The 23993-nt window shown below is 30.1% G+C and overlaps 1 protein-coding gene across 2 annotated transcripts; it reads left to right on the forward strand.

Annotated features, from left to right (window-relative positions):
- Nucleotides 1-18272: 18272 nt before the first annotated feature.
- On the forward strand, nt 18273-20714 carry LOC112285297 (peptidyl-prolyl cis-trans isomerase CYP18-2). 2 transcript variants are annotated; one of them, XM_024525978.3, is made up of 7 exons: nt 18273-18391; nt 18566-18736; nt 18930-19032; nt 19463-19548; nt 19705-19839; nt 20018-20171; nt 20332-20714. In XM_024525978.3, exons 2-7 carry the CDS (start codon nt 18588-18590, stop codon nt 20416-20418), a joined length of 714 nt encoding a protein of 237 aa, XP_024381746.1. In that variant the 5' UTR covers nt 18273-18391; nt 18566-18587; the 3' UTR covers nt 20419-20714. The 2 variants fall into 2 exon arrangements, with proteins under 2 accessions (XP_024381746.1, XP_024381745.1); XM_024525977.3 differs by lacking the exon at nt 18273-18391 and having other exon boundaries at nt 18394-18736.
- The last annotated feature ends 3279 nt before the right edge of the window (nt 20715-23993 follow it).

Here is a 23993-nt window from a genome sequence, read left to right on the forward strand (position 1 = left end):
GCTGATGCACTATTGCACTATTGTGTGTGATTGTGGTATAAAGAACCTTGTGTGCGTGCATGGATGTGTTTGTTTTTGTTTTTTGTTTTCTAATTTATGCATCTGGATGACTGTATGAAGTATGTGGAGTTGCATCATTGCTTGATATCAATAGAAGAAAACTAAATTCAAGCACCAAAGGACTCCTTGTTGTGATTGACCTTTAGTCCAATCACTGCTCAATTTCTCTTCTATGTCTTCTTCCCCTCCTCTCCTCCTCCTTTGTTGATTCCCATCGTTTTCCTAGCAACCTTGAAAATTTTGGATATTGATTTTTTATGGTGGTATTTACATGCATATAAAAAGTGAAAATTCATAGTAATTTTAGTAATATATAAAAAAATCTTTCCTAAAAATCTCAAGTTTTGAGTTATAATTTTACTTTAAAATACATGGATACAAGAAAAATTATTTATTATGATTATTATATTTTCTTTGATCTTTTTTATTATGATTATTTAATTTTTATTAAAATAAGAAAATTTTGTGATAACTAAAATTTACTGTAACACTCATAACTACCTATGTTTTATTTTTATTTTTTTATAAAAAAAACTTAAATAGCAAGAAAATTCAAAGAAGATGGATTCATAATTGCTTAGGATATTAAAATTTGAATAAAAATAGGTATCTTAATGTAAATTTTCGTCACAACATTTTAAAATTATATATTCTAAGAATTTTTTAAAAAAAAACTTCAAAAATAAATGTAAATACTTTTTTGTCATACAAAAGGTTAATTATAAAATATATTTTTATTCATATTTTTATTATGTTTTATATTTCATAAAACCTCTTAAATTATTAAAAATATAAAATTCATACAAAATCTAAAGTAAATACAAAATAAAAAATAAAATATACTATCAAATTAATAATTGACCAATTAATATTTTGTTCTTATTTAGCAATAAAAAATTTGATAACAAAAATTTATACCAAAATAAACGTCAAATTGAAGATACATATTTAAACATTAATATTAAATAAAGAAAATAAAAATTATTCTTTAATATATCATTATAGATTATGTATGCTTTTTATTTCTTTAGATACACCATGTAGTTGTATAAGCTTCTTTCAATTGTTTGTTATGTATAAGAAGTTTCTATAATAGTGTCTTATAACTTGGACAATTGATATGTAAGTCTTGTGATTCTTAAGAAGCTTTTCTATTAATTTTTTATTATTTAGTATATATAAATACAAGATTAAATCTATTATTAGTTTAATTATTTTTTTAATCTTGATATAATAGGATAAAAAGTTTTAAGAAGATCTTTTAAATGTACTACTTTAAGTATTTTTTTTTTATATTACAAAAATAAATAAATATCTACTTAAATACCAAAAATATTCTTTTTAATATTTTTTTTTGATAATAGAACTATGATTTATATATTTATTAACCATGTATAATTTCTAATTGAATTTTAATTATAAGATAATCTATCTTTAATATCTCAAGTTGTTTTTACGATAATATTACTTAACAAACAAGCTTTATTTTGAAGTAAGAAGATTTGAAGTAAGAAGATATTTCGATTTTCTTCATTTTAGAGTAAGAAGATTATATATTTAATAAATCTTATGCATATATATAAGGATTTCTATTCATATAAAAAAGAAATATTTAGTAATTTATGAAAGATTCAATTAGATTTGGATCTTATAGCAAATGATCATTCTAAATCTTTGTGTGCTTTACAATTTTAATGATTGAGAATTATCAACTTGTAAAAAAGTGTTTCACTTATTTAATAATTTTTTTGTACAAGACATCATAATATGATCTTAATATAATTAAATTCTAAAAGATTGAAATGATAATTGAACAATAAATTAAGATTTTGATTTTGTAATTCTATTTATTAATTTCTTCATTAAAGTTTATTTTAAAAATTAAATAAGTATACCAAAGTATCTAAATATAGTTATAGAGAAAAAAAATATAAAATCTAGAAATATATAATATAAAATAAAAGATATGCAGATTGAAAATATATAATTTAAACATCTTATGCAATTAAAAGATGCAATAACCAGAATGAATCATATTTGTATTATACATAACCTTGTTACATTGGTTAATATTATCTATAAAAAATTTACAAGAATAATATATCTATATATATATATATATATATATATATATATCTACATACATAACATTATATTTTAAAAATTATCTAAAAGATTATATATTTAACCACAAGAAAGACTATTAAGCTATATTCTTACATAAAAAATTACTTATGATATTTACTATATAAATTATTTTTTTCTTTATAGATGAATATGTGTAAAAATTTAAAACGACATAAATTTAATTTTCAAAAATTAATCTAGTATATGTAGTATTAAAAGATGATTGATTTCTTAATTCTAAAAGAAGTCATTCTTAAAGTTATATTCAAAAAAGTAACTATAAATTATAATAATTTTTTTTATACCATTAAATTTAATTTTAATTTTTTTATTTTGAGCTCTATTGAAAGATTAAATTATTTTATAGCTAGTAGTTTTAAATGAGTTTTAATTAATTCAAAAAAATAAATGGAAACATATAATAGACTGGTCTTATTTTATAAAAATAAAAAGAATGTATATAAAGATGAATTTTTAAATTTTTTATGATTAAATTAATAATAATAATAATAATAATAATAATAATAATAAAAGGGTTTTTAAAAATAAAGAAATATATTAAAAAATATATATTAAATTTAAATTTATTACTCTATTTATATGATTTATTATCAAATAGATATTTATAATTAAAATTTTAAAATATTACATAATTAATAATAACAAAATATTTTTTTTAATAATTTTTTTTTGTTTTTTTTTTGTTAATTTTTATAAATTAATTTATCGAATTTCACAAAAGTTTTTGGTTAAGTTTTTAATCTACTAATTACCTATAAATATGTAAAAAATCAATTCCGTATCAATGTAGCTTCTAAGAAGCTTTATTGTAAGATATTATACAATTTATTTTATTTTTGCTATTTTTAATTAATTTCTCTTATCTAAGTAATTACTACTATCAATTATGTCCATATCATTACCTACTCTTCTAGAATTGAGTTCCACAAGGACTTGTAATTTTATGTTGAGAAAGTCTAAGATACAACAAATTATATTTGCCACATATTTCGATCTTTGTTCCGTTCAAAGATAATTAATAAGTCTTTTCAATCGTTGATAGTGATTTATGCATAGGCAAAAAGATAAGTCTATTTAAAATTATTGTTAAAGTCTTCATAACTTCTTTTAAATGTAATATTTGGCATACCATCATGAATGGTTCTTATATAAAACAATATCACCAAAAATTAAGAGTCTCTTCTGAAGTCATGTTATTGAATACATTTATCTCACATTATATTTGAAAAAAATATATTATTCTTAAAGATCTTCATCTCTACTATGACATCTTTTCTATCTTGGTGTATAATTTTATATCTCCAAGTATTTATAATACACAAAAAACACAAAGTTTATATTTTTTTATATTCCTAAAATAAGTTAGAATGTTGTTTAAATAATAAATAACAAGATCATCTAAAAACTCTTTAAAAATATTATTCATTAGATTTCGAAAATCAATTAGTACATTTATGAGTTTTAATGGCATGAAACTATATTTTAAATATTTATACCTATTTTAATATGCAATCCTTTATTTATTTCTTTTTTTAATGTGTATCAAATTATATGCTCTTTATAAATATATTTTTGTATAAAAATTTGCTTAATTTAATTGATTAAGAAGTTTTAATATTACATATGGATGGTACCTATTTTTTATGGTAATTTTGTTAGTTCTTTTATAGTGTGTATAAATCTATAGTAATTTATTTTTTATTTATAAACGAAATAAGCACTCTTATTAGATATTTTGAATGGTGTATGAAGTCCTTGGCCAAGTTTTTATCAATTTATTCCATGAGTGTAGGTAACTTGCTTTAAAATAAGAAATAAGTTAATATTAATGATAATAGAGTTCTTTCTTAAAGATCTAATAAATAATTATAAAGACAATATTTTGAAAGAATATCCATACTCTTCTTCTTAAAAATATCTTGATAATCTTGATACTTATTCAAAATACTCTCTTATAGTCTTTTCATTATTAGAATAAAATTTGGTATAAATAACAAAATGAGATCATCATCTTGCAACATGCATAAAAGCTTTTATACTTACAAGTAAAAATTGATTGTATTAGACTTGTGGCTTTCTACTTGGTTAAAAAAAAAATCTTAGTTATGCTTTGGAAAAATTTGAGATTATAAGAAGTCCAATCTATCTAAAGATTATATTTTTTTAATAAAAATAACCTTAAAAATAATAAATTTAGAAAAATATTTATTAATATTAAATACTATTAAATTATTATAATTATTTATTTTTATAATTATAGGAATAGTTTCATATATATTAAATATAAAGACAACTATCCATGACTGCTTAATGCACAAGTTTAGTTTTTTTTACTAAAAATATTTTATATCTTCTAATAAATTCTTATTTAATAAAACAAAATAAGTCTCTTGAATCTAGCAAAATAGAAGCTTTATGATTTTAAAATCTTAAAAATATATATATTGTAATTTTTTATTTTTATTTTTATTTTTTTGATTTGAGTATAGAATATTTATTAAGTTTGTATAAGTTTACAATCATACAATCTTTATTATAACTAAAAAAATCTATTTTTTTTGACACATTGTCATCATATATCACAGACAAAAATTCTAAGAAGATATGTCAAAGTTCTTATATTTGACATATAAGGATATTTTTTTTTAACAATATTAAATTTTTTATTGCTCAATTTATATGTCTTCTATTCTCAAAGATATGTGTTTAAAAGTCTTTAATGTTGCCATTGAATTGTAAAAAGGTTAAAGATAAATTTTGAAATTATCATATTAAAGTTCAAAAAGCCTATTGTTATACTTTAAAATAAAATCAATTACTTAGCTCAATGTTTGTAGATTAATATAAATTTATTATAATTTGTAGAAAAAATAGCAAATAAGTGTAGCATCATTTAACTTAATATCAAATGTAAGTTGTTGAAATTGTAAAGCATGTAATACTACTAAATAATTTTTTGATGCAAAATATAAATCTTGTTGCTTGTAATACAAATCTATTGTGTTTTCTATACATGGATCAAAATTCCGCCAAAAAAACCTCTAAATTATTTGATAATAAATCATGTTGTTTCAGAAAAGATAAAAAACTATGGTTTAACAAAACCTAAAAGTAGTATTTATAGAAACACAACTTATGATCCTATAGTTAAATAAATTTCAAATTAAAATTCAACCAATAATTGTACTTCATTGATGAACCTCAAAACTTTGATCTTATACCATTAAACTTTTCAAACAAGACAACTCTTGGTTCTCTAATACTTGAAGAATGTTCTACAATTGGAAAAATTATATGATTTGGAGTAGATATTGAAGAAATTTTAATATATCTTTACTTCTACCTAATCTTTTTGTCCTTGGTGGTAGTAAATAAAAATTATGTATGGTAAGCATTAATTTTCTCATTTGTTCTTATATTACTTTTTTTTTATTTCAACAAGCTTTGCCATAATAATAAAATAGAAAAAAATTATAATACTACTTAAGATAAGTAGAAAAGAATAATAATAAAAAAAAACACATTTATGAATAATATCAATTTAGAAGTGGATAATCTACAACTTCTACAATGCTTATATCTTATTAAACAAAAGAAATAATTTACTCTTAATCATGAAAAGACAAAGCTTTGATATTATAAGTGCATTTTTATCAATCTCTCAAGGACAAGAACTCAAAGAATATAATTAAATATGTAACATATCTTTCAAAGAAAGATGAAAAAAAAGAATAAAAAAGTATGTATATTCAAAAATATAGTAAAATGGCTATTGCCGAAGATAAGAAAGTTGTAGATTCTTAACACTTAACTAAAAGCAAGAAAAAAATTAATAAGTGTAAAGAAAGTCTTTTTTTTACTACTCATACAATATTAAATAAGAGCTATGTGGCACATTCTATAGGACTTCCAACATATTTTTAACTTGCAAAGTAAGTTTCATATATGTATACTAAACCAATTAATATCACAAGTAGCTAACATGTGCAATATGTGGCCAAGTTTTTAACCTACTAAATACCTACATATATGCAAAACGTCAAATTCTCATAAATAAAGCTTCTTTATAAGATATTATATAATTTGCATATTTTTACTTATTTCTATCTGATTCCTTCTGTTAAAACAATTAATAATATTGGTTATATTTGTTAAAGTTTTTTGATCCATATTATAAGATTACAGAATAAGCTTTATTTTATTGTAATTTTATTTTTAATTATTAATTAATTTATTGAAATATTTAAAATATTTATTTTAAATTAATTTTTAGCTTTAAATTTATTATGAGTAGCATTTTTTAATTTAAAAGATGATTTTAGAAATAAAATTAATTAAAAAATCTTATAATATTATATATTAATATATGACTTTTATTATTCCTAAGCTTATTACAATATGCTTATTTTATAACAAAAAATTAACATTACACACTACACCAATAGCAAGTAAAGCTTATTTAATTTTTTTATATTTAGAACTTCTAAATTTATACCAAAAAATTTTAATTTTGAAGCAATCATATGTATGTTTTTGATTTACATAATTAATAATCTTATATTACTATAAGTTTGATTTAGACATAAAATTAAAGTTAAAAGATTGAATTATCTTTTTTTATTTAAAAAAATTAATTGACACATAAAATACTTAAATAAATAAATTTAATATGAAATATTTTTTAAAATACTAAATATAAAATTTAGAAAATATATTAATTTATAAAATAAAAAATATAATTATTAATATAAAATACATGATCAATAATTCTTAATTTGTAATATTTTGGTATTTTAAAATGTAATAATCTTACAAGTAAAACTATTAAGTATATTTTTAGAAGTTTACATAATAATATAGATGTATTGATAAAATTATTTATTATAATAAAAAATAAAAAATTAATTTTTTAATAAATAATTATTATTATTAAAAGAAAATAGAATTAATCTAGTAAAATTATGGTTGCAATTACTATTATTAATATACAATTTTTTTTAGAATGTAGATTTTAATTTGAAGACACATAAAAAAATATGATTTTTATAAAATAACTGAATAAATTATATACTATCCAAATACACATTATAAAGTTGTATTACAAATCAAAATCATAAGTTTGTTTTGTTGCATTTTATGTTTATTTTTATTATATTTTATAAGGTATATGTGATTTTTTATTTTTGTAATCTTTTATATTTTTATTATTATAATTTTTATTAATACTATTATTTTAAATTATTTAATTCTTTTTACTGTTTTTTTAGTATGGTATTAATTAAACATAGTTGTGTAACTATAATTTATACACTTTGATGTGTTTTTTATTATTATGTTTTATATTACTAAGGCTATTGAGGCAACAAATAAGCAAAAGACATAGCTTTGTAAAGTGTCTAAAAATAGTAACATTCACATCAATTAATAGTGATGAACTTTGTTTATTGCATATGCTTGAAATATAGGGCCTTCAACCCAATGCTACTCTATCATAAGTTGACTATGTCCACTACCAACATATACTCTACAATGGTGCATGATTGCTTGTTGCAATGATTAATCCTTCCTTAAGTAGTCTACCTTTCTTGACCCAAGCTCTAGTTGTTCCTTTGAGTTTAATGACGTCACTATGATTGTCTCTCTTATTTTCTTCTCACCTTTGCTCTTGTGCTTTGGCTAACCTTATATTGTTGGACTTGTGTGTTTATTCTCATGGATAAAATTATGCAATATCATTTATTATTAACTTAGTATAATTTCAAACCTAATCAAAGATTCTAATACTATTTTGGATTAAAGCATAACTTTTAGTGAAATAGTTTAAATAAATTTATTTATCACTATGTATTTAATTTATAGATACATGTTTTTAAAAATTATAATAAATTAAAATTTTATTTAGATAAATTTTAAGTTGGATAATGTAATTTTATTTGAATTAAATGCATGTAATCCAAAGATTAAAATGTAAATTGGGTGCTTGAATCATACTTTGGATTAAATTCCAATAGGATGAGATAAAAATTTACCAATATAATCCATGCAGTACAATCCAATTATTTAAAATAAACTACCCTTTGAAAACTTACTCTATCAAGTTACATTACTAATTGATAAATTGCTGCAACTAATTGTTGACTATCACCCAATAACACATGTGTAACTTAATGTTCAAAAAATACACGGTTACTGGTTCTTTCAAAGAGATGCATTATGGTAGATAAAATTTACACAAGTACAAACTTTTACAAGAATTCTTAATCATCAGAAATTATAAAAAATTAAAGAAAAACTTGAAAAAAATTTCAGTGTGTTTTTTTTTTTTTTTAAATTAATAATTTTTTTGGTTCAAAATTTTGACCTTTCAACTTTGATGACGAAACCAATATCGAACCTATTATTTACAAGTGCTTGGTCCAACGACAAACAATATAGTATGGGTTCCATTTTTAAAAATAATATTATTCAAGAAATTTCAGTAGCCTAAGATGCAGATATTAAAAACTGGAAATTGAAAAATTATATATATATATATATATATATATATATAAAATTAAAAAATAATGTATTTTTTCTACAATGTTGAACAAACATTTCCATCACGTTAAATCAAGAAAACCACAAAAGAGATCTCCAAGTTTTAATTCTCTCAAGGGGGAGTTTTCAATTCTTCAATGGGGGAAGAGTTTAAAATCTAGGATTCTGGACTTTCTCCGCCCTCGATATCTTCGATTTCAGCTGCTCGTGCGGCTCGGCCCCAACTGGCGTCGTTCACGACGCCACAAACTCACCGACCCAATTCCAATCCCGCCGCTCCTCGGATTCTCCGTTGTCCCCCCTCCCCCCCCTTTGTTTTTTTGGCGGAGCTGTTCTGCAGTCTTCAAGAGCCTCGCACACTGACATCGTATTCTCCGCCGTTGGAGTGTCAAATCCATGGTCAAAATCGACTCACAGAAATAAAAAAACGGCCCGTTGATTGGAGTGGCGCTGCTCGTCAGCAAGCTTGCGCCGTGGTGAAGCTGCCATTGGTGAGGTCGCAAATCAGGTCCGTCTTGGCTTCTTTGAGTCGAATCGTCACTTGACCAAGAGGCTATTGTAGATGGCTTCTTCAAGGGGTTCTGGTTTCTCGCAGTGCCCAGAGCTGAACCTGCGAGTGCCAAGCTTGACTCAGGCCCGGAGCTACTACTGTAAACCTTCAGTTTAGGAAGTTTACAAGGAACTGGAGGTGCTGTTGAACTTGAAGCATCACCATGTCCACTGGTTGCTCAAAAGGAATGCTCAAACCTTACGGTGGCTACACCCTTAACGCTCAACACAAAGTAGACTCCAAAATTAGATCGTGCCGGAAATTTAGAAGGTGTAGTCATCACTGCATCGGACGTTAATCAGTTGACGCTTCGTTCACAGGTAGGATGAGAGCTGCTTGGGCAATGCAGAAGCGTGAGCCACAGAGAACATGAGAAGATTGTGGAAGAGTTACATGTGACGTGACGACCTTGCACATACGGAGAGCTTGTAGAGCTTGATCCAGTCTGATGATCACTACTACGAAGAGGAAAGTGCCGGACCTGCTAGGTCAATGGGATGGTTTGAGACGATGGTTGCCGATGTCTGTTGCGTCCGAGTCTCAAAGCTCGTTACTTGAATCACATAGTGAAGATTGGGTCTTTGTGCTGGTAATTCGGAGTATAAGAGCACTCTACACAGGCACAGAACAATAATTCGATTCGTCTGGTCAATTGCTCTTGAACAATCGTAGTGTTGAGCGAAATGTGTCGAATTTTGTCCTCTGTGCTGTGTGTATGTTATCCTCCCCCCAAATTCGAAGCTGGACAAACCTTGGTTAGAATCAAGACTTGAAAATATTTTCGGGCACAAAACTGTTCAACTTTCATCATGGCATGTTGATCAATATGTTAAGACGTCAACAAGGTACGTGTGCATGGCCACAACCGAAGAGCCAAACTGTTCAAGTCTTCTGTAACTGTGTAAATGTTACAGTAATGTTGTGACGTGGTGTGTTTACTTCCTGGTCAACATTTTCCAATACACCCTTTGATGGTTTGTATCAACGGCCGTAACAAGAGAAGAAGCAGTCATTCTCTATGCGTGAGTTTCATGCTCAAGAAGGAGTCCACATCCAGATTTTCTTGTCATTATTTAATGAAGCCTGAAATGAAATCCGAAAATTGATATGCATCGTTCAGTTTGGAACATCGTATCATACAAAGACGGTCAGAGATGGAATCGTATCCTCATTGCTTTGAAGCTAAGAGGTTTACAAATTATATATGAATCCTATCAAAGATGTGGAACATTTATTATTGAAGAAACCAGTTAGCCCCGAAATTTCCCCCCTGCGAGGCAAAATTTTTGAGTTCTGTCACCACAGGAGACTCTATATACATGGATACCTCTTGCGAAGACTCAAGTCATTTGTTGATTTGAAAATTGGAAATCTGCTTCACGGAAGAACAAGATTGTCTAGAATGCGCTCGGGAATATTCGACAACCGTTGGGGATGAGTGAGAAGAAACAGAAAACAGCCGCAACGATACCTCAAAATCTTGCGCTCATTGCCACGGTAAGTAATGTCGTCTTGTAATGGGAGATCCTGGCCACCCCGGAAGAAAGCAGCACTGTACCAGGCTTAGCACCGCCACTCAAGTCAGAGGGAAGTGAAGGAGAGGTGGCCAGCAATGCGGCTACCTTCAAGATAGTTGGATGGAAGCATATTGAGAGAGGTCAGAGCAGTACATGCAAGAAAATAATCATCCGAGGCTTTGCCAGAAATTTGATTGAAGTTGAATTTTACTGAATCCAAAACAATCAAGCGAGACCAACAGATGAAAAGATTGTGTCTGGGCATGCCGAGGAGCCCAGCGGATGTGAGGGTCGACTGGAACACCGAGTATCGGGACAGGTTGGTTAAGTCCGTTGCCAAGCTCATGGCTTTAGAGCCCGTTCACATATTTTACAAAAGAAAGGAGATTGTTGAAAAGGCTTCAGATCGAGAATTGTAGGAATTTGAACTAGCATTGCATCTCTGATCGAGTTAGAATTCCACAACGGCCAAGTCTGGGGATGCCACAAATGATCTCATAATGCGATTTGCAGCAATGTCAAATAAAGCATCCTTGTCAGGCAGGAGACTCGCAGTCATGGACCACGCCCAAGCATGCCCTCCAGTGCGATGGAATCGTAAATGCTGGTTTTAGGTTTACTACATGCTTCAATGTCGCTGACTGTGTAGCCATGTGAGATGATGACATAAAAAGGATTTCGAAGTGCAAACTGAGTTTCAACGAAAGACCAGAAACAGTAGGATTCCACGACAGGTTGGCGCAACTTGACTTACCCAGCTTGTTCAATTGAGACATATGCGTTACAATTTACCTTCGAGGTCCCGAAGATGGCAAGCAGCCAGCGAGGAGAGGGAGGACGAGGCTCAGGATTTGCATAATGTATCAAGAATAATGGTCCCTTGTAACTGACATCACAAATGAATTCGATATGCTACTTCGACTACAACCGACCAAGCTCCACATCAACCGACGATCGCAGTATGAAAGGGTTACATCAAATCACCGAATGCGTTCCATTAACTTGATGAAAGAAATAGCAGTTGCCAAGTAGGCTCTGCACGAAAAGAGCAAAAACTTTGTGGTGTGAAACAGCCACAAGATTGCCGGATTGCTGCGAGTTCAATTGCCAATTGGGTCATCAATTGAGTTGAGAATGTTTTAGAGATAGAGAAGAGTAGCTAGAAGTAATATGCACACATATGTAAACACACACAAGAACTAAGTTTATTGATAGGGTCTCTTATACAAAGAGAATAGAGAAGATAAACAGTTTCTCCCCACTACATTCCAAACACTATAGCTACAATAAATATTGTAGACTACAAGTTTCTCCCCACTACATTCCAAACAATGTAGCTATAATAAATATTGTAGACTACAATAAATAGCATGGAGAGCGCCGGCTACATTTAATGTTTTCAACACTCCTCTTTGCTTGTCATAATATTTATATGCATAGAATTATGATTTATATTTTTTTGTAATCTCATAAGATCAACAATTGTTGCTTCATTAAAACCTTATTACTTGTGATGTCTAAATAAATATATCTTATAATATTGATGAAAAAACTTTAACGAATATAACTAATATTAGTAATTATCTTTACAAAAGGAATTAGAGCTTTGATCTAATTTTGAATTAGTATGCACTTAAATTACAATTATATATCTTAATTTGGACCCCAATTTCAATATTCTAAAAACTGATCATCTTGATCAAGGAATCAAATTACATACCTATTCTAAATTGAATAACCTTGTGACATTTTTATACAACAGTTAGGTTCTCTCTTTTTTCTAAAAATGGTGTCAAAAAAATAGATTTGATATTCTTACATTAAAAATGTAAAAAATTATTAATCATCCTTTCATTAACATCTCAGATTAATAAAACATCACTTTGAGATCTTTATTTATTCTTATAAATATGTAGCAATTCTCTGATGAATGGGACATAAGTTGTGGGGGATTTGTAACATAAAGCTTGAAAGTGTTGAAAAACTTTTCTAATAATAGTAATACAATCATAATATTTAGAGAAGAATGTAATAAGCAAGATGCATTTTTCTCAATATTGTGGACTATTATTTCCAATTATTGAATTTAGTCAATAATGGAAAGTCTACTACTCATCAGTAATACCAATAACCTCCAAATAATACTATATTTAATTCAAAAATGAAGGGCAAGTAGCTCACACAAAGATGCATGGAAATATCATTTTTATTAAATAGTATGGGCCACAAATTGGAAGAAATCATTAGGGAATGACCAAAATTATATTTTTCTATGATCCATGTGTTGGAAATCCAAAAATATATACTATACATAGGAACACAAATACATATAGAATCAATATCTATATGTATACGAAGCAACCAAAGTAATGTGAGTATTGATGGAAGAGTCTTTAGAGACTCAAAGTGGCGAAATATTTGTCAATGACTTTATTTAATTGATTAATTAATAAAAATAATTCAAAATCATAATTGAAAGTTGGAAGTCACATTTTATTCGTTTGTGCAACTATTGCAGACTTACTTGCAGATCATATGTAGTATAATTTCAAATCTTCAGTGCTTTTTAAATAATGTAGTAAATATTTGATACCATTTTAATATCATAGTATTGGAATTGCACTATGTCTTACAAGAACACTAATTGCAAATATAATATCTGATCTTGTAGATGTGACTAAATATGAAAGTGATCCAATTGCTATAAGATATGGATATTATTCTCTCAATATTTCTTCTTCCTCCTTGCACGAACGGTATGGATGATGACCATCACGACCACCTCTAACCATTGGTGTGGACAATGGATAAGCATCAATCATATTGAATCTCCGTAAGATTTGTCTAATATATGTTATTTGGTAGGAAAAAATGCTATCATCTATGAGATATATAATCTAAAGACCAATGCAGAAAGTTATTTTTCCTAGCATTTTCATCTCAAATTCATGGATAAATAGAATAGTAGCTGCAACACATGCAGATCTAGTAGCCACTAGGTTAAAATCATCAATATGTACAGTAATGATTACAAAACCAATTTTATTTCATTTAATAAGAAAATAAGAGATTAATGGATCACTTATAAACTTATTTATAATTAAATAATCTCAAAGACATTGATATCACATACATCTAGATTGTTTTAGACTATACAGGGCCTTATGTAATTTAATACCATGATATTATCTTAAAGCAAGTACATTTGGAGTTCTTATTTCTAAATCAAGTAGAACTTTTATATAAATATCTACATCAAGGGAACTATACAAATACACAATTATCACATTGATGAGACACACTTCAAGGGTGGCATGAACTGCCATTCCAATAATATATCAAAATATAATTGAATCCATGACTGGAAAATATATGGATTCATAATTAATGCCAAACTATTGGATAAATCCTTGAGCAATAAGGCGAGCTTTATAGTAGATTATTTGATCCGTAGTATTTTACTTGTATAGTAATACCATCTTATATTCCTCAAAGCGAGAAGTAAGAATGTCCATAGTTAGACTAAAGACTTTTTTTTTTATGCAAAGAAGCATACTCTTCTTTAATAGTACTTTTTGATTTTAACTAGTTGGAGCGATGTATTACTTTCTGAATAGTTTGAGGTTCAGGATCCTCTTCCTTCTAAGAAAGAGCTTTTTCAATCATGAAAGTAAATGATTCATATATTATAATAGATAGTCTATCTCAAAGGTCATTTGTAGCATAATATTGAATAGATAATTTTCTACTCAACTTGATTTTATTCTTCCTAATTTCAAGATTTTCTATTGCATGAGGTGAAGATATAATGTACATGGATATATTGTCATTAATTGATGGTCCTGTAGGTTTAGTAAGAACTTCCATAGAAATAATACTAGAATCACCACATATTATAGCTTTCTTCTTTCGTGGTTGCTTATCTGATCTATGAGTCCTTTTAATTGTTGATATTTTAACCTGAGGTATATTTGTTATTGGTATTGTAATCTAAGGAAGTTCATTTTGAGCCTCATTGATTAGAATTCTTGTAATCTGAGGCAGATCATTAAAACCAACAAGTGTTTTATTTGTAATTCATTTTAAATACGAAATCTTTGCAACTTTACTTTCAGCCAAAGATGTTTAAAGATCAAGATTCATTGTAAATGTTTCTAATGCTCTAAATACAAATATTGTATTTCTTTGTTGATTAAATACTCTTCTTTGAAGACATGGAAATACGTTCTTTTCAAAATGATAATTTTAAAAATGTGCATGTAATAATGTGTCAACTGATGGATCATCAATATGAATAATGCTTGATGAATCAAAACCAATATATATATATATATATATATATGCCTTCTTATTGATGAGCTTCAATAGTACACCGTTGAGGTTTTGGTATTGGAATCCAAGCACAACAACAAAACATCCGTAGGTGAGATATATTTCGAATAGAACTTGAAATAAATTCTTGTGGTATAATAATTTCAAGAGAAGAAGGACAGAGGCATATTAATGCTGTAACATGCAAAACTACCTAATCCCACATAGATGCAAGTAAATTTATTTAAAGAAGAAGTGGCTAGATAATGAATTATATATACTTTATAAATAACTATATAAGTCTATTTTTAGTATATTCATATAAAATATAATATATCAATTCAATTCCTATTGTAGTACAATAGTTTTCAAAGAATTTTGATGTAAATTCTTTTACATTATCCTTATACAATGTTTTGATAGGATAATTAGGAAAATATGTTTGAAAACAAATAAGCATAGATATAAAATTGGCAAATACCATATTTTAGATTGATAATAATGAAATATATGATTGTTTGCTTGATGCATCAACAAAAATTAAAAAAAATAAAAATAATAATGAAATAGTCTAGATATTGGATTAATAGGACCACAAATATCACCATGCAACCTTTCAAGCATTGGTGGTAATTCTTGTGGAAATTTTGAAATTGATGGCTAAAAAATCATCTTGCCTTGTATACATGCACGACATAATTCCATAGAAGCTGCATCTGCAGGTCTTAAATTGTATCCAATTATACATGGAATTATCTTCCAAAATAATATAGATCTTGGATATCTCAATCATCCATGTTGGAGAGAAACGTGACTCTCTATAATAGATGATGTAAAATTAAATATAATAAGAGGCCAGATTGCAATGTAGTATAAACTATTTGCTATAGCAAAGGCTTTTTTTACAACTTTATGATTCTGTTCAAGAACCAAAAATTCTTGCCTATCTAAAATTATGGTTGAGAGATGATAACCATTGACATGCACATCTTGGTAACTAATCAAATTCTAAGGTGTTGAGGATGCAAACATTGCATATTTATATTTTATGATAGAGCCCATAGATAATTTTACCATTGTTATTCCTTCTTAAAAACAAAATGTATTTATTCTTGCCATAGTTATCAAATTTCCAATTTGCCAGGTTGAAGATTTTTCAATAAAAAATTGACTATCCTATAGGATAATATGTATTGTTGCAAAATCAATGAGTGCATCATTTGACTCATCATTAAAGGTTTGGTCATTCATATAAGCCTCTAAATCATCAACACCAATTGAATCCATGGACACATTCATGATATGTACTTTACGAGCTTCAGCTTAAAGTTTCTTATTTTATTGGAATATTTTAATAAAGTATTCTTAAGTATAGCACACATGTGCCAAATGTCCAATCATTCCACATTTATAGCAAGAATGCATCTCTAATTTTTTTTTCTACTGTAATTAGTTGTAGAACGTTTATTCTTTCTATATGGGCACAAATAGTCATGATTATGACTGTTATAGTACTTATGAGTATTTTTTCCATATTTATATAATTATTTCTTAGACTTTGGAATATTAAGTGCATGAGATTTTAGAACTAAGGTTCGACTAGAATGAGCTTCTGCATTACGCAAGAGTAGCTCATTTTGTTTCTTCATAAGAAATAGATAGAACATAAGATCAGGATGACTTTGAAATTTCATATTCTTACATTGTTGTGCAAGCACAACAGATGGAGGAAGAAATATAAAAAGAGTTTTTTCAATCATTTCTTCTTTAGAGATGTTTTATCTATATAAACATAATTGTAAAACAATACAATATATTTCATTGTTGAAAGCATTTAAATTTAGAAAATCCAAGATATGTAAATATGACCAATCATGACATGCACATGGAAGCAAAATGGTCTTTTGATGATCAAACTTAGATTTAAGATTCTCCCAGAGCTTGATTGGATCTTCCATTTTAAAATATTGATGTTGTAATGCAAGTACAAGATGTTGACAAAGAAGAAGAAGTATTTTCCAATGAATAACAATGAAAATTGAAGTACTTATAATAGGAGATTTTTTAAAGAAAATTACATCTGAGAGTTATTCTACAAATAAATTTACTTTTGCTATTTTTTTCCATAATAGATAATTATTTCCATTAGCAATCAATGATGAAAATAGAAGAGCTTGAAAATTTTGTGATGTAGTGGTGATAGTTGAAAATATAATAGAGGTAGTTGAGGATGTTGAAACACTCATTATAAATAAATCTGTGAACAAAAATATAAGTAGAAAAGGTTGAATAAAATGCACCTTAAAATATAAATTCAAATAAAATGATAAAGTTAAAACTTGAAATAAAAAATATTAAAAATATTAGGAGTTTTTTTTTTTTTTTTTTTTTTTTTTTTACAAAAATAAGGGTTTATAATAGACTATGGTAGGGTACAACAGTTTGGTGGCAAGGTGCAATAGATGGCGGCAAGGTATGGCAATCCAATGGTAGCTTGCAGCAATTGGCAGCTATTGGCGGCATGGTGTGGTAATATAGCAGCAGTAGCAATACATGACAACAACAATAGTAGCAACAATAACACATGACAGCAATAGTAGTAGCAACAATAATATAGGAGAAAACAAAGGATAAAGTATACATAAGTTTTTAAGAACCAAGACTAGGACATAAGAATAATTGTGTTGATAACGTGTTGAGATACAAAGAGAAGGGAGAAGATAAACAATTTCTCCCCACTACATTCCAAACACTATAGCTATAATAAATAATGTAGACTACAATATATAGCATGGAGAGCGCTTACTACATTTAATGCTCTCAAGAGCTTGCAATGTGGTCCTATGTAGTCTTAACTTAGATTAAATAAATAAAAATAAATAACTAATGCTACTTGAATGTATTTAAAGTGCAACTTTGTTTTCTTATTGCAAACATAGGTCATTTCCTGAGACCTGTTGGCTGCTCTGAACAAGTCAAGCATGGGGATTCATCCAAGACAAATGAAGCTGGGGAAGCGGAGTGGTTGATACCCACAGGGGATGGAAGAGGGCCGGGGATGGTAGAAAATTGTCATCAACCCTCAAATGGAAGGGTATCTAGTAATGTTCGCCAATTGCAGGGCTGTGCAGTCAGGCAGAGTGTCTATTATGAGAGTTCAATTATGGTAGTGTACAAACTTTCGGACTGACCACGTCTCTCTCATCTCACAGCTGGCCTCTGCCAATACCTTGGAGCATAGAGGCCATCCGCAGGATTATCAATGCTTGTAAGCCTTTGATATGTGAGTTGAGGGCGTTTTTTAGAGCTCGTGGTGATCACTAATGGATTTCTGAACCTTAGGGTTAGTGGGTTTCAAGGTGGGTGATTTAGGGAGCATAGATTTAATTTGATTTTTAAAATTACAGTGTCGCATTTTGTTTGTTTGGTGCGGGGTTCGAAGGCTTCGGGCTAGATCTGACGAAATGGGGCGCATGAAGCCGGCTCAGTTGTTGGAGAAGAGTAAAAAAAAGAAGGTTCCGGCGAAGCTAAATGTGGCTACCATCGTGATTGTTGGTGTAGTTGTCATCCTCTTGCTTGCATCGGCTGTAGTGCTGCATAGACGCAAATCTAGGTGAGGAAATGATCTGCGAGGGGATTTCCCATTGAAGTGAGTTGCGCAGTGTTCGAATGGCGACTTTCCGATCCGTGTCTGTGCCAAACGTCCATTTCATTTTGTTTTGTAGTTTTCGGACGTATTATTGAAACTTTGTGTCTCTCATAGCTTTGTTGTCGTCTCTTATTGGTCCTGCATTGTCTGGGTGTAGCGACGGGAGTAATGAGAGTAGCCTGATTGATATAAACGACATTGACAAGGCACCTGAAAAGTTCATAACAACGGGAAGTGGGGAGCCTCTTCCACGATATGCGGTAAAATGTTCCCCTCAAGATCTGTTGCATAATTGCTTTAGAACGCACTCTTTCTTTGCTTTGTTAAACTGTGGGATACAGCTACTGAAACCAGCTTGGAATCGGTACAAACATTCCGAACGACGTAGGTACGAACAAGGTTTTATCTTTGTATAAGTATTTATTTTGCTTAATTCATGGCTTTGTCTGGTTAACCCGGATTCATTGTTGAAGTTAGATCAGGGTTGCGTGTACTGGATTGGATTGATACAAGAAACCTAATCTACCTCACTAACTTGGTTTTTCATATGGACTTATACTTTCCAAGTGCTGCGCCTTGTCTAATTGTGTCTTTTTGTTAGTTCTCCAAAGCCTCAGTCCACAGAATTTGCGCTAGGACGTAAAAGGAACAGGCGTATCACTTACATTAGTAGATTTGTTGTAAAAACAGACCCTGAACACTACCAAGGGAGTATTTATTATAGAGCTCTTTGGAAACCATGCACCTCTTGCTGTGGAGAATTTTGTCACACTCAGGTACTGTACCTTTTGCATGTGTGGTGATCTCTTCGTGTCCCACTTTGTTCAACAGAAGAATAGGATCGTCAACCCAATGCAATTCTAAGCTCTGGATGCTTATAATATACATCCATTTGCTTAGGAAAATAATTAACGAAGAGAGTGTTGGTGCAGCAAGAAAGGCTACTACGATGGATTGCTATTTCATCGTGTCATCAAGAACTTTATAATCCAGACTGGTGATCCTAAGGGCGATGGAACAGGTGGCGAGTCAAAATGGGGCGCCAGTTTCAAGGACGAGTTTAGCGAGTATGAAGCTTGCACCTCATTACATACAGTCATTTACTCTGGCGGGCATTCATTTGACATCCTTTCTGGTGGCAACCTGTATGAGCTTCTGAATTCGAGATATGGATGATACAATCATGTCTTTCCTTCCTGCTTTTCCCTTCAAAGACGAACTTAACTGAAGTGCCATTTGTTGCAGGTTGACTCATGAAGCATTCACTGTATCTATGGCAAATATAGGCAAACCAAACACAAATAGGTCACAGTTCTTTGTAACAACTGTTGCGACACCTCATTTGGACGGTAAATACACGGTGTTTGGGCGCATACTTCGTGGTCAGGACGTAGTTCAGGTAACTCCTGCAGTGACCCACAGAGATATATTTATTTGTTTCAACACCACACTATTATCTTATTTATTTCTTCTCCATTCATTGTTGTTTCTCCTTTTAGTAGAGCACATCGATCCTCAGCTGTATGTGAAAAGAGTATATTCAACTGTTTTTTTGGCAGGCAATTGAAAAGGTGGATACAGATGGCAAAGAAAAACCTCTTATACCTGTCAAAATTCGCAGCATTAAAATCTCTGATGAGTTGTAAGGATGCCCTTTTTTTATTTAGCATTTCCAATATTGCCAGCTAAAGTAGCCTCCACTGCAACCGCGCTGGTCATGAATCATGTCACTTCATGCAGAGGAGAGAAACAGCACCACAGTTCATTGCTGTTCGTGTTGTTGAACCTGATAATTAGTCCGGTTCCTAGTTTCATTACACCACAAGACAGTAAGGTTAGTGCATAGAGTTCTTTAATTAATTTCTTGGCTCAAAGTGCTTGGGCTAGAGCCTTGTGTCATTTCTATTTGCGTGGGAATTCAGTTTAATAGCACAATTGGGTATGAACGGTAGGTGACGGCTCTATTTTGTAGCCTTCGGTGGAAGTGGATTGGGTTCGAGTCTTGCACGAGAATGTAGCTTATCCGTATCATACTGGTTTTCAGTACGGTTCTTGTATAAGTATGCATGTGAGGAGATAAGTCGCATGTATGCACGACGTATTTTATGGCGTTTATTGTACAATATGAGATATCGACGTCGATACTAAATTCGTTGCAGTTTTTGGTACTGTTCCAAAACTAGTGTGTGAGACGCGTGCTGTGTGGACTTATGTAAACCTTTGTAGTACGTGACATTTTGCTGCATTGTGAGGGGAAATTTCAAGTGTATTAAACAATGGCAGGTTTACATCATTTAAGCAGTTCTTGTAGTACGTGCTTACCTAACGATGGCGGATTTGTTTAGACAAGAAGGCTTTGGTATCTACAAAGAAAGGTGTATGAGCATACACTTCTAACCCCTTGAGATTTGTAAACATATCAAGTTTCTGAAAGGATAACATATCTACCATTATAGATTAGCATTAGCAGTCAAGCCGTATGCAATTCTTCATAAAATATTTAATGTATCATTACGAACATAGTTTCCTTGTGCGTGTTTTGCCTAATTGAATTTGTTATTGTTGAAGAACAGCAAGTACTTGCTTAGTTACAACCACATAAAGTTAAAGCATAATATGTTGTTAATAGTAAAAAAGTAGCAAAGAGGTAAAATAAGTTATTATAGTAGTACCGAGGCTTTACCAAGAAGAGGTAGAAACAGATGTAATATCAAATGGAGAGAAGTTGCCTCGTTGGTAAGCAAACTACCACATATAAGTAAAGAGTGTTGGAAGTAAGAATTATCTTCTTCCACACTTCTATTAGAGTACAATACTTGCTGATGCTAAGTGTTTGTAGTCTTTAGACTTCTTTTTTCTTCAATAGGTTATGAGTCCACTCATATTTGCTTGAGTGTCTTTTGAAGTCTTTGAAGTATTTTATTTTGTAAGTATGGAGTAGATCAAGTTGTTGCTGATGTTAGGCATTAAAAGTACATAACTTTCAAATTCAGATCTAGATCTAGATCTTGGTTTGCTCTTACTTGTGGTTAAGAGCATTTTGGTGTTGATGGTTGATTTATCACATAAAGTTGCTTATTTTGCTTTATACGCCTCTTTTGGTATATAGAGGTGACTTGTGAATATAAGAAAGATATTAGAGTGACAATTTAGATTTGGAAAGGTGACTAGACTTGTGAGAAGCCTTAGAAGTGAAGTTGAGAGTGTTTTTGAGAGTAAAAATACTAGTTTGTTCACAAAGAAGGATTCTGTGATTCTAAGGCAGCTAAACCTTCTTGCTGATTTTAAGAACATTAGGACTTCCTCTTACAACCTTTGTTGATACAACTCTGCTTTAGACATGGCTTCAAGTGAGGGTGAAGGCTTGAGAGTTATTGAGAAGTTTAGAGGTGAAAATTTCTACCATTGGAAGGTCAAAATGGAGCTTTTGTTGGCATCTTTGGATCTTTGGGATATTGTAGATGAAAGTGAAGAGGTTCCAAGCAAAGATGTTGATATGAAAGAGAAGAAGGAGTTCAAACATCTTGAAAAGAAGGCTTTTGGGTTAATTGCAACAAATGTGGATGAAGCCAACTTCTTTCACATTATCTCTTGCAAAGAACCAGCGGAAGCATGGGAGACTCTTTGCAACATCTATGAGAGCAAGAACTTATTCAACATCATTTATACAAGGAGGAAGTTCTTTACTTGGAAGATGGAAGAAGGTGAAGACCTCATGGCTCATGTTAATAAGGTAAAGGCTCTTGCAAACCAACTAGCAATTGTTGACAAGCCTTTAGAAGAAAGTGATATTGTCATGACCTTACTAATGAGCCTTCCTGAATCCTACAACTACCTTATTGTGGCATTGAAGTCCATCAAGATAAAAGAACTTACAATGGATTATGTGACAGCAAGACTTGCCCATGAAGTAACCAAGAAAAAAGAAAAGGAGCCCCAAAGTGAAGTTTCAGCATTGTATTCACGTCAAGGCAAGGGCAACTATCCAAATCAATGAGGTAATGTCAAATCTTGCTTCATTTGTGGCAAAATAGGCCATTTTGCTCGAAATTGCTACAAAGGCAAAAAGATGAAGAAGGAAAATGCAAATAGTGTAGAAGATGAGTTTGGAGGACAAGATTATGCATTCACGGCAATAACTGGGACCTCTATGGCTGCCATATCAAGATGGATTGTGGATTCAAGTTGTTCCAAGCATATGACACCTTATAAGTGTTCATTTGATACTTATGAAGCTATTCCAGCATCAAACGTGGTGTTGGCAGATAGTGATACATGTGAAGCCATTGGAATTGGCTCTATTATGGTGGAGGTGGTTGTGAATGGACAAACCAATAGGATCAGACTCAAAAACGTCCTTCATGTGCCTAAGATGAAGCAAAACCTTCTTTCGGTGAATAAACTTGTAATAGAAGGTTTTAAAGTTTAATTTGACATGAATGGATGTTTTGTAAGATCATTGACTGGAGATAAGGTCTTCAAAGGCTTAAAAGACGGAAATTTGTACTACCTCATTTGTAAAAAGGTGAATAGAGTGGAGGTAGGTGTATTTACTGAGTTTACATCAAATGAAGAGAAGTTGAATATATGGAATCATTGCCTTGGCCATTTGAATGTGAAGAGCATGAAAGAGCTTAAGACCATGATTAGTGGTTTAGATCTTGGAAATACAAGCCAAAATACAAAACAACTTGCATGTGAAGGATGCATACAAAGCAAACAACAAAAGGCCTCATTTCCAAGGAGTGTAGCAACATGTGCTACCAAGTTGCTGGAGATTGTCCATTCAGATGTATGTGGACCTATAAAAAATACAAGTATTGGAGGATCAAGGTATTTCCTCACTTTCATTGATGATTATTTAAGAAAGATTTGGATCTATATTCTTAAAGCCAAGAGTGAATGCTTTTGGAGGTTTAAGGATTTCAAAGCACTTGTTGAAAAACAAAGTGAATGTAAGATCAAGGTGCTACATACAAACAATGGAGGTGAGTACATGTCTAAGCAATTTGATGTTTATTTGAAGAATGAAGGAATTGCTAGACAAACCACAACTCCGTACACTCCACAACAAAATGGTGTTGCTGAAAGGGCAAATCGCACCATTGTAGAGATGGCAAGGAATATGTTACATGCTCAAAACCTTAGCTATGAATTTTGGGCGGAAGTTGTGGTGAATGCAGTATATACAAGAAATAGATGTTCAACAAGTGCTCTTCCA

The sequence above is a fragment of the Physcomitrium patens genome, chromosome 8, assembly GCF_059467195.1.
Source record: "Physcomitrium patens ecotype Gransden chromosome 8, ASM5946719v1, whole genome shotgun sequence".
Lineage (NCBI taxonomy): Eukaryota > Viridiplantae > Streptophyta > Bryopsida > Funariales > Funariaceae > Physcomitrium > Physcomitrium patens.

What these genes read in the sequence shown, in the direction of transcription:
- LOC112285297 (XM_024525978.3), top strand. Translation starts at nt 18,588, where the DNA reads ATGGGGCGCATGAAGCCGGCTCAGTTGTTGGAGAAGAGTAAAAAAAAG. An exon ending in TTCAAGGACGAGTTTAGCGA is followed by an intron (nt 19,840 to 20,017) that starts GTATGAAGCTTG and finishes CATTTGTTGCAG; the next exon opens with GTTGACTCATGAAGCATTCA. An exon ending in GTGGTCAGGACGTAGTTCAG is followed by an intron (nt 20,172 to 20,331) that starts GTAACTCCTGCA and finishes TTTTTTTGGCAG; the next exon opens with GCAATTGAAAAGGTGGATAC.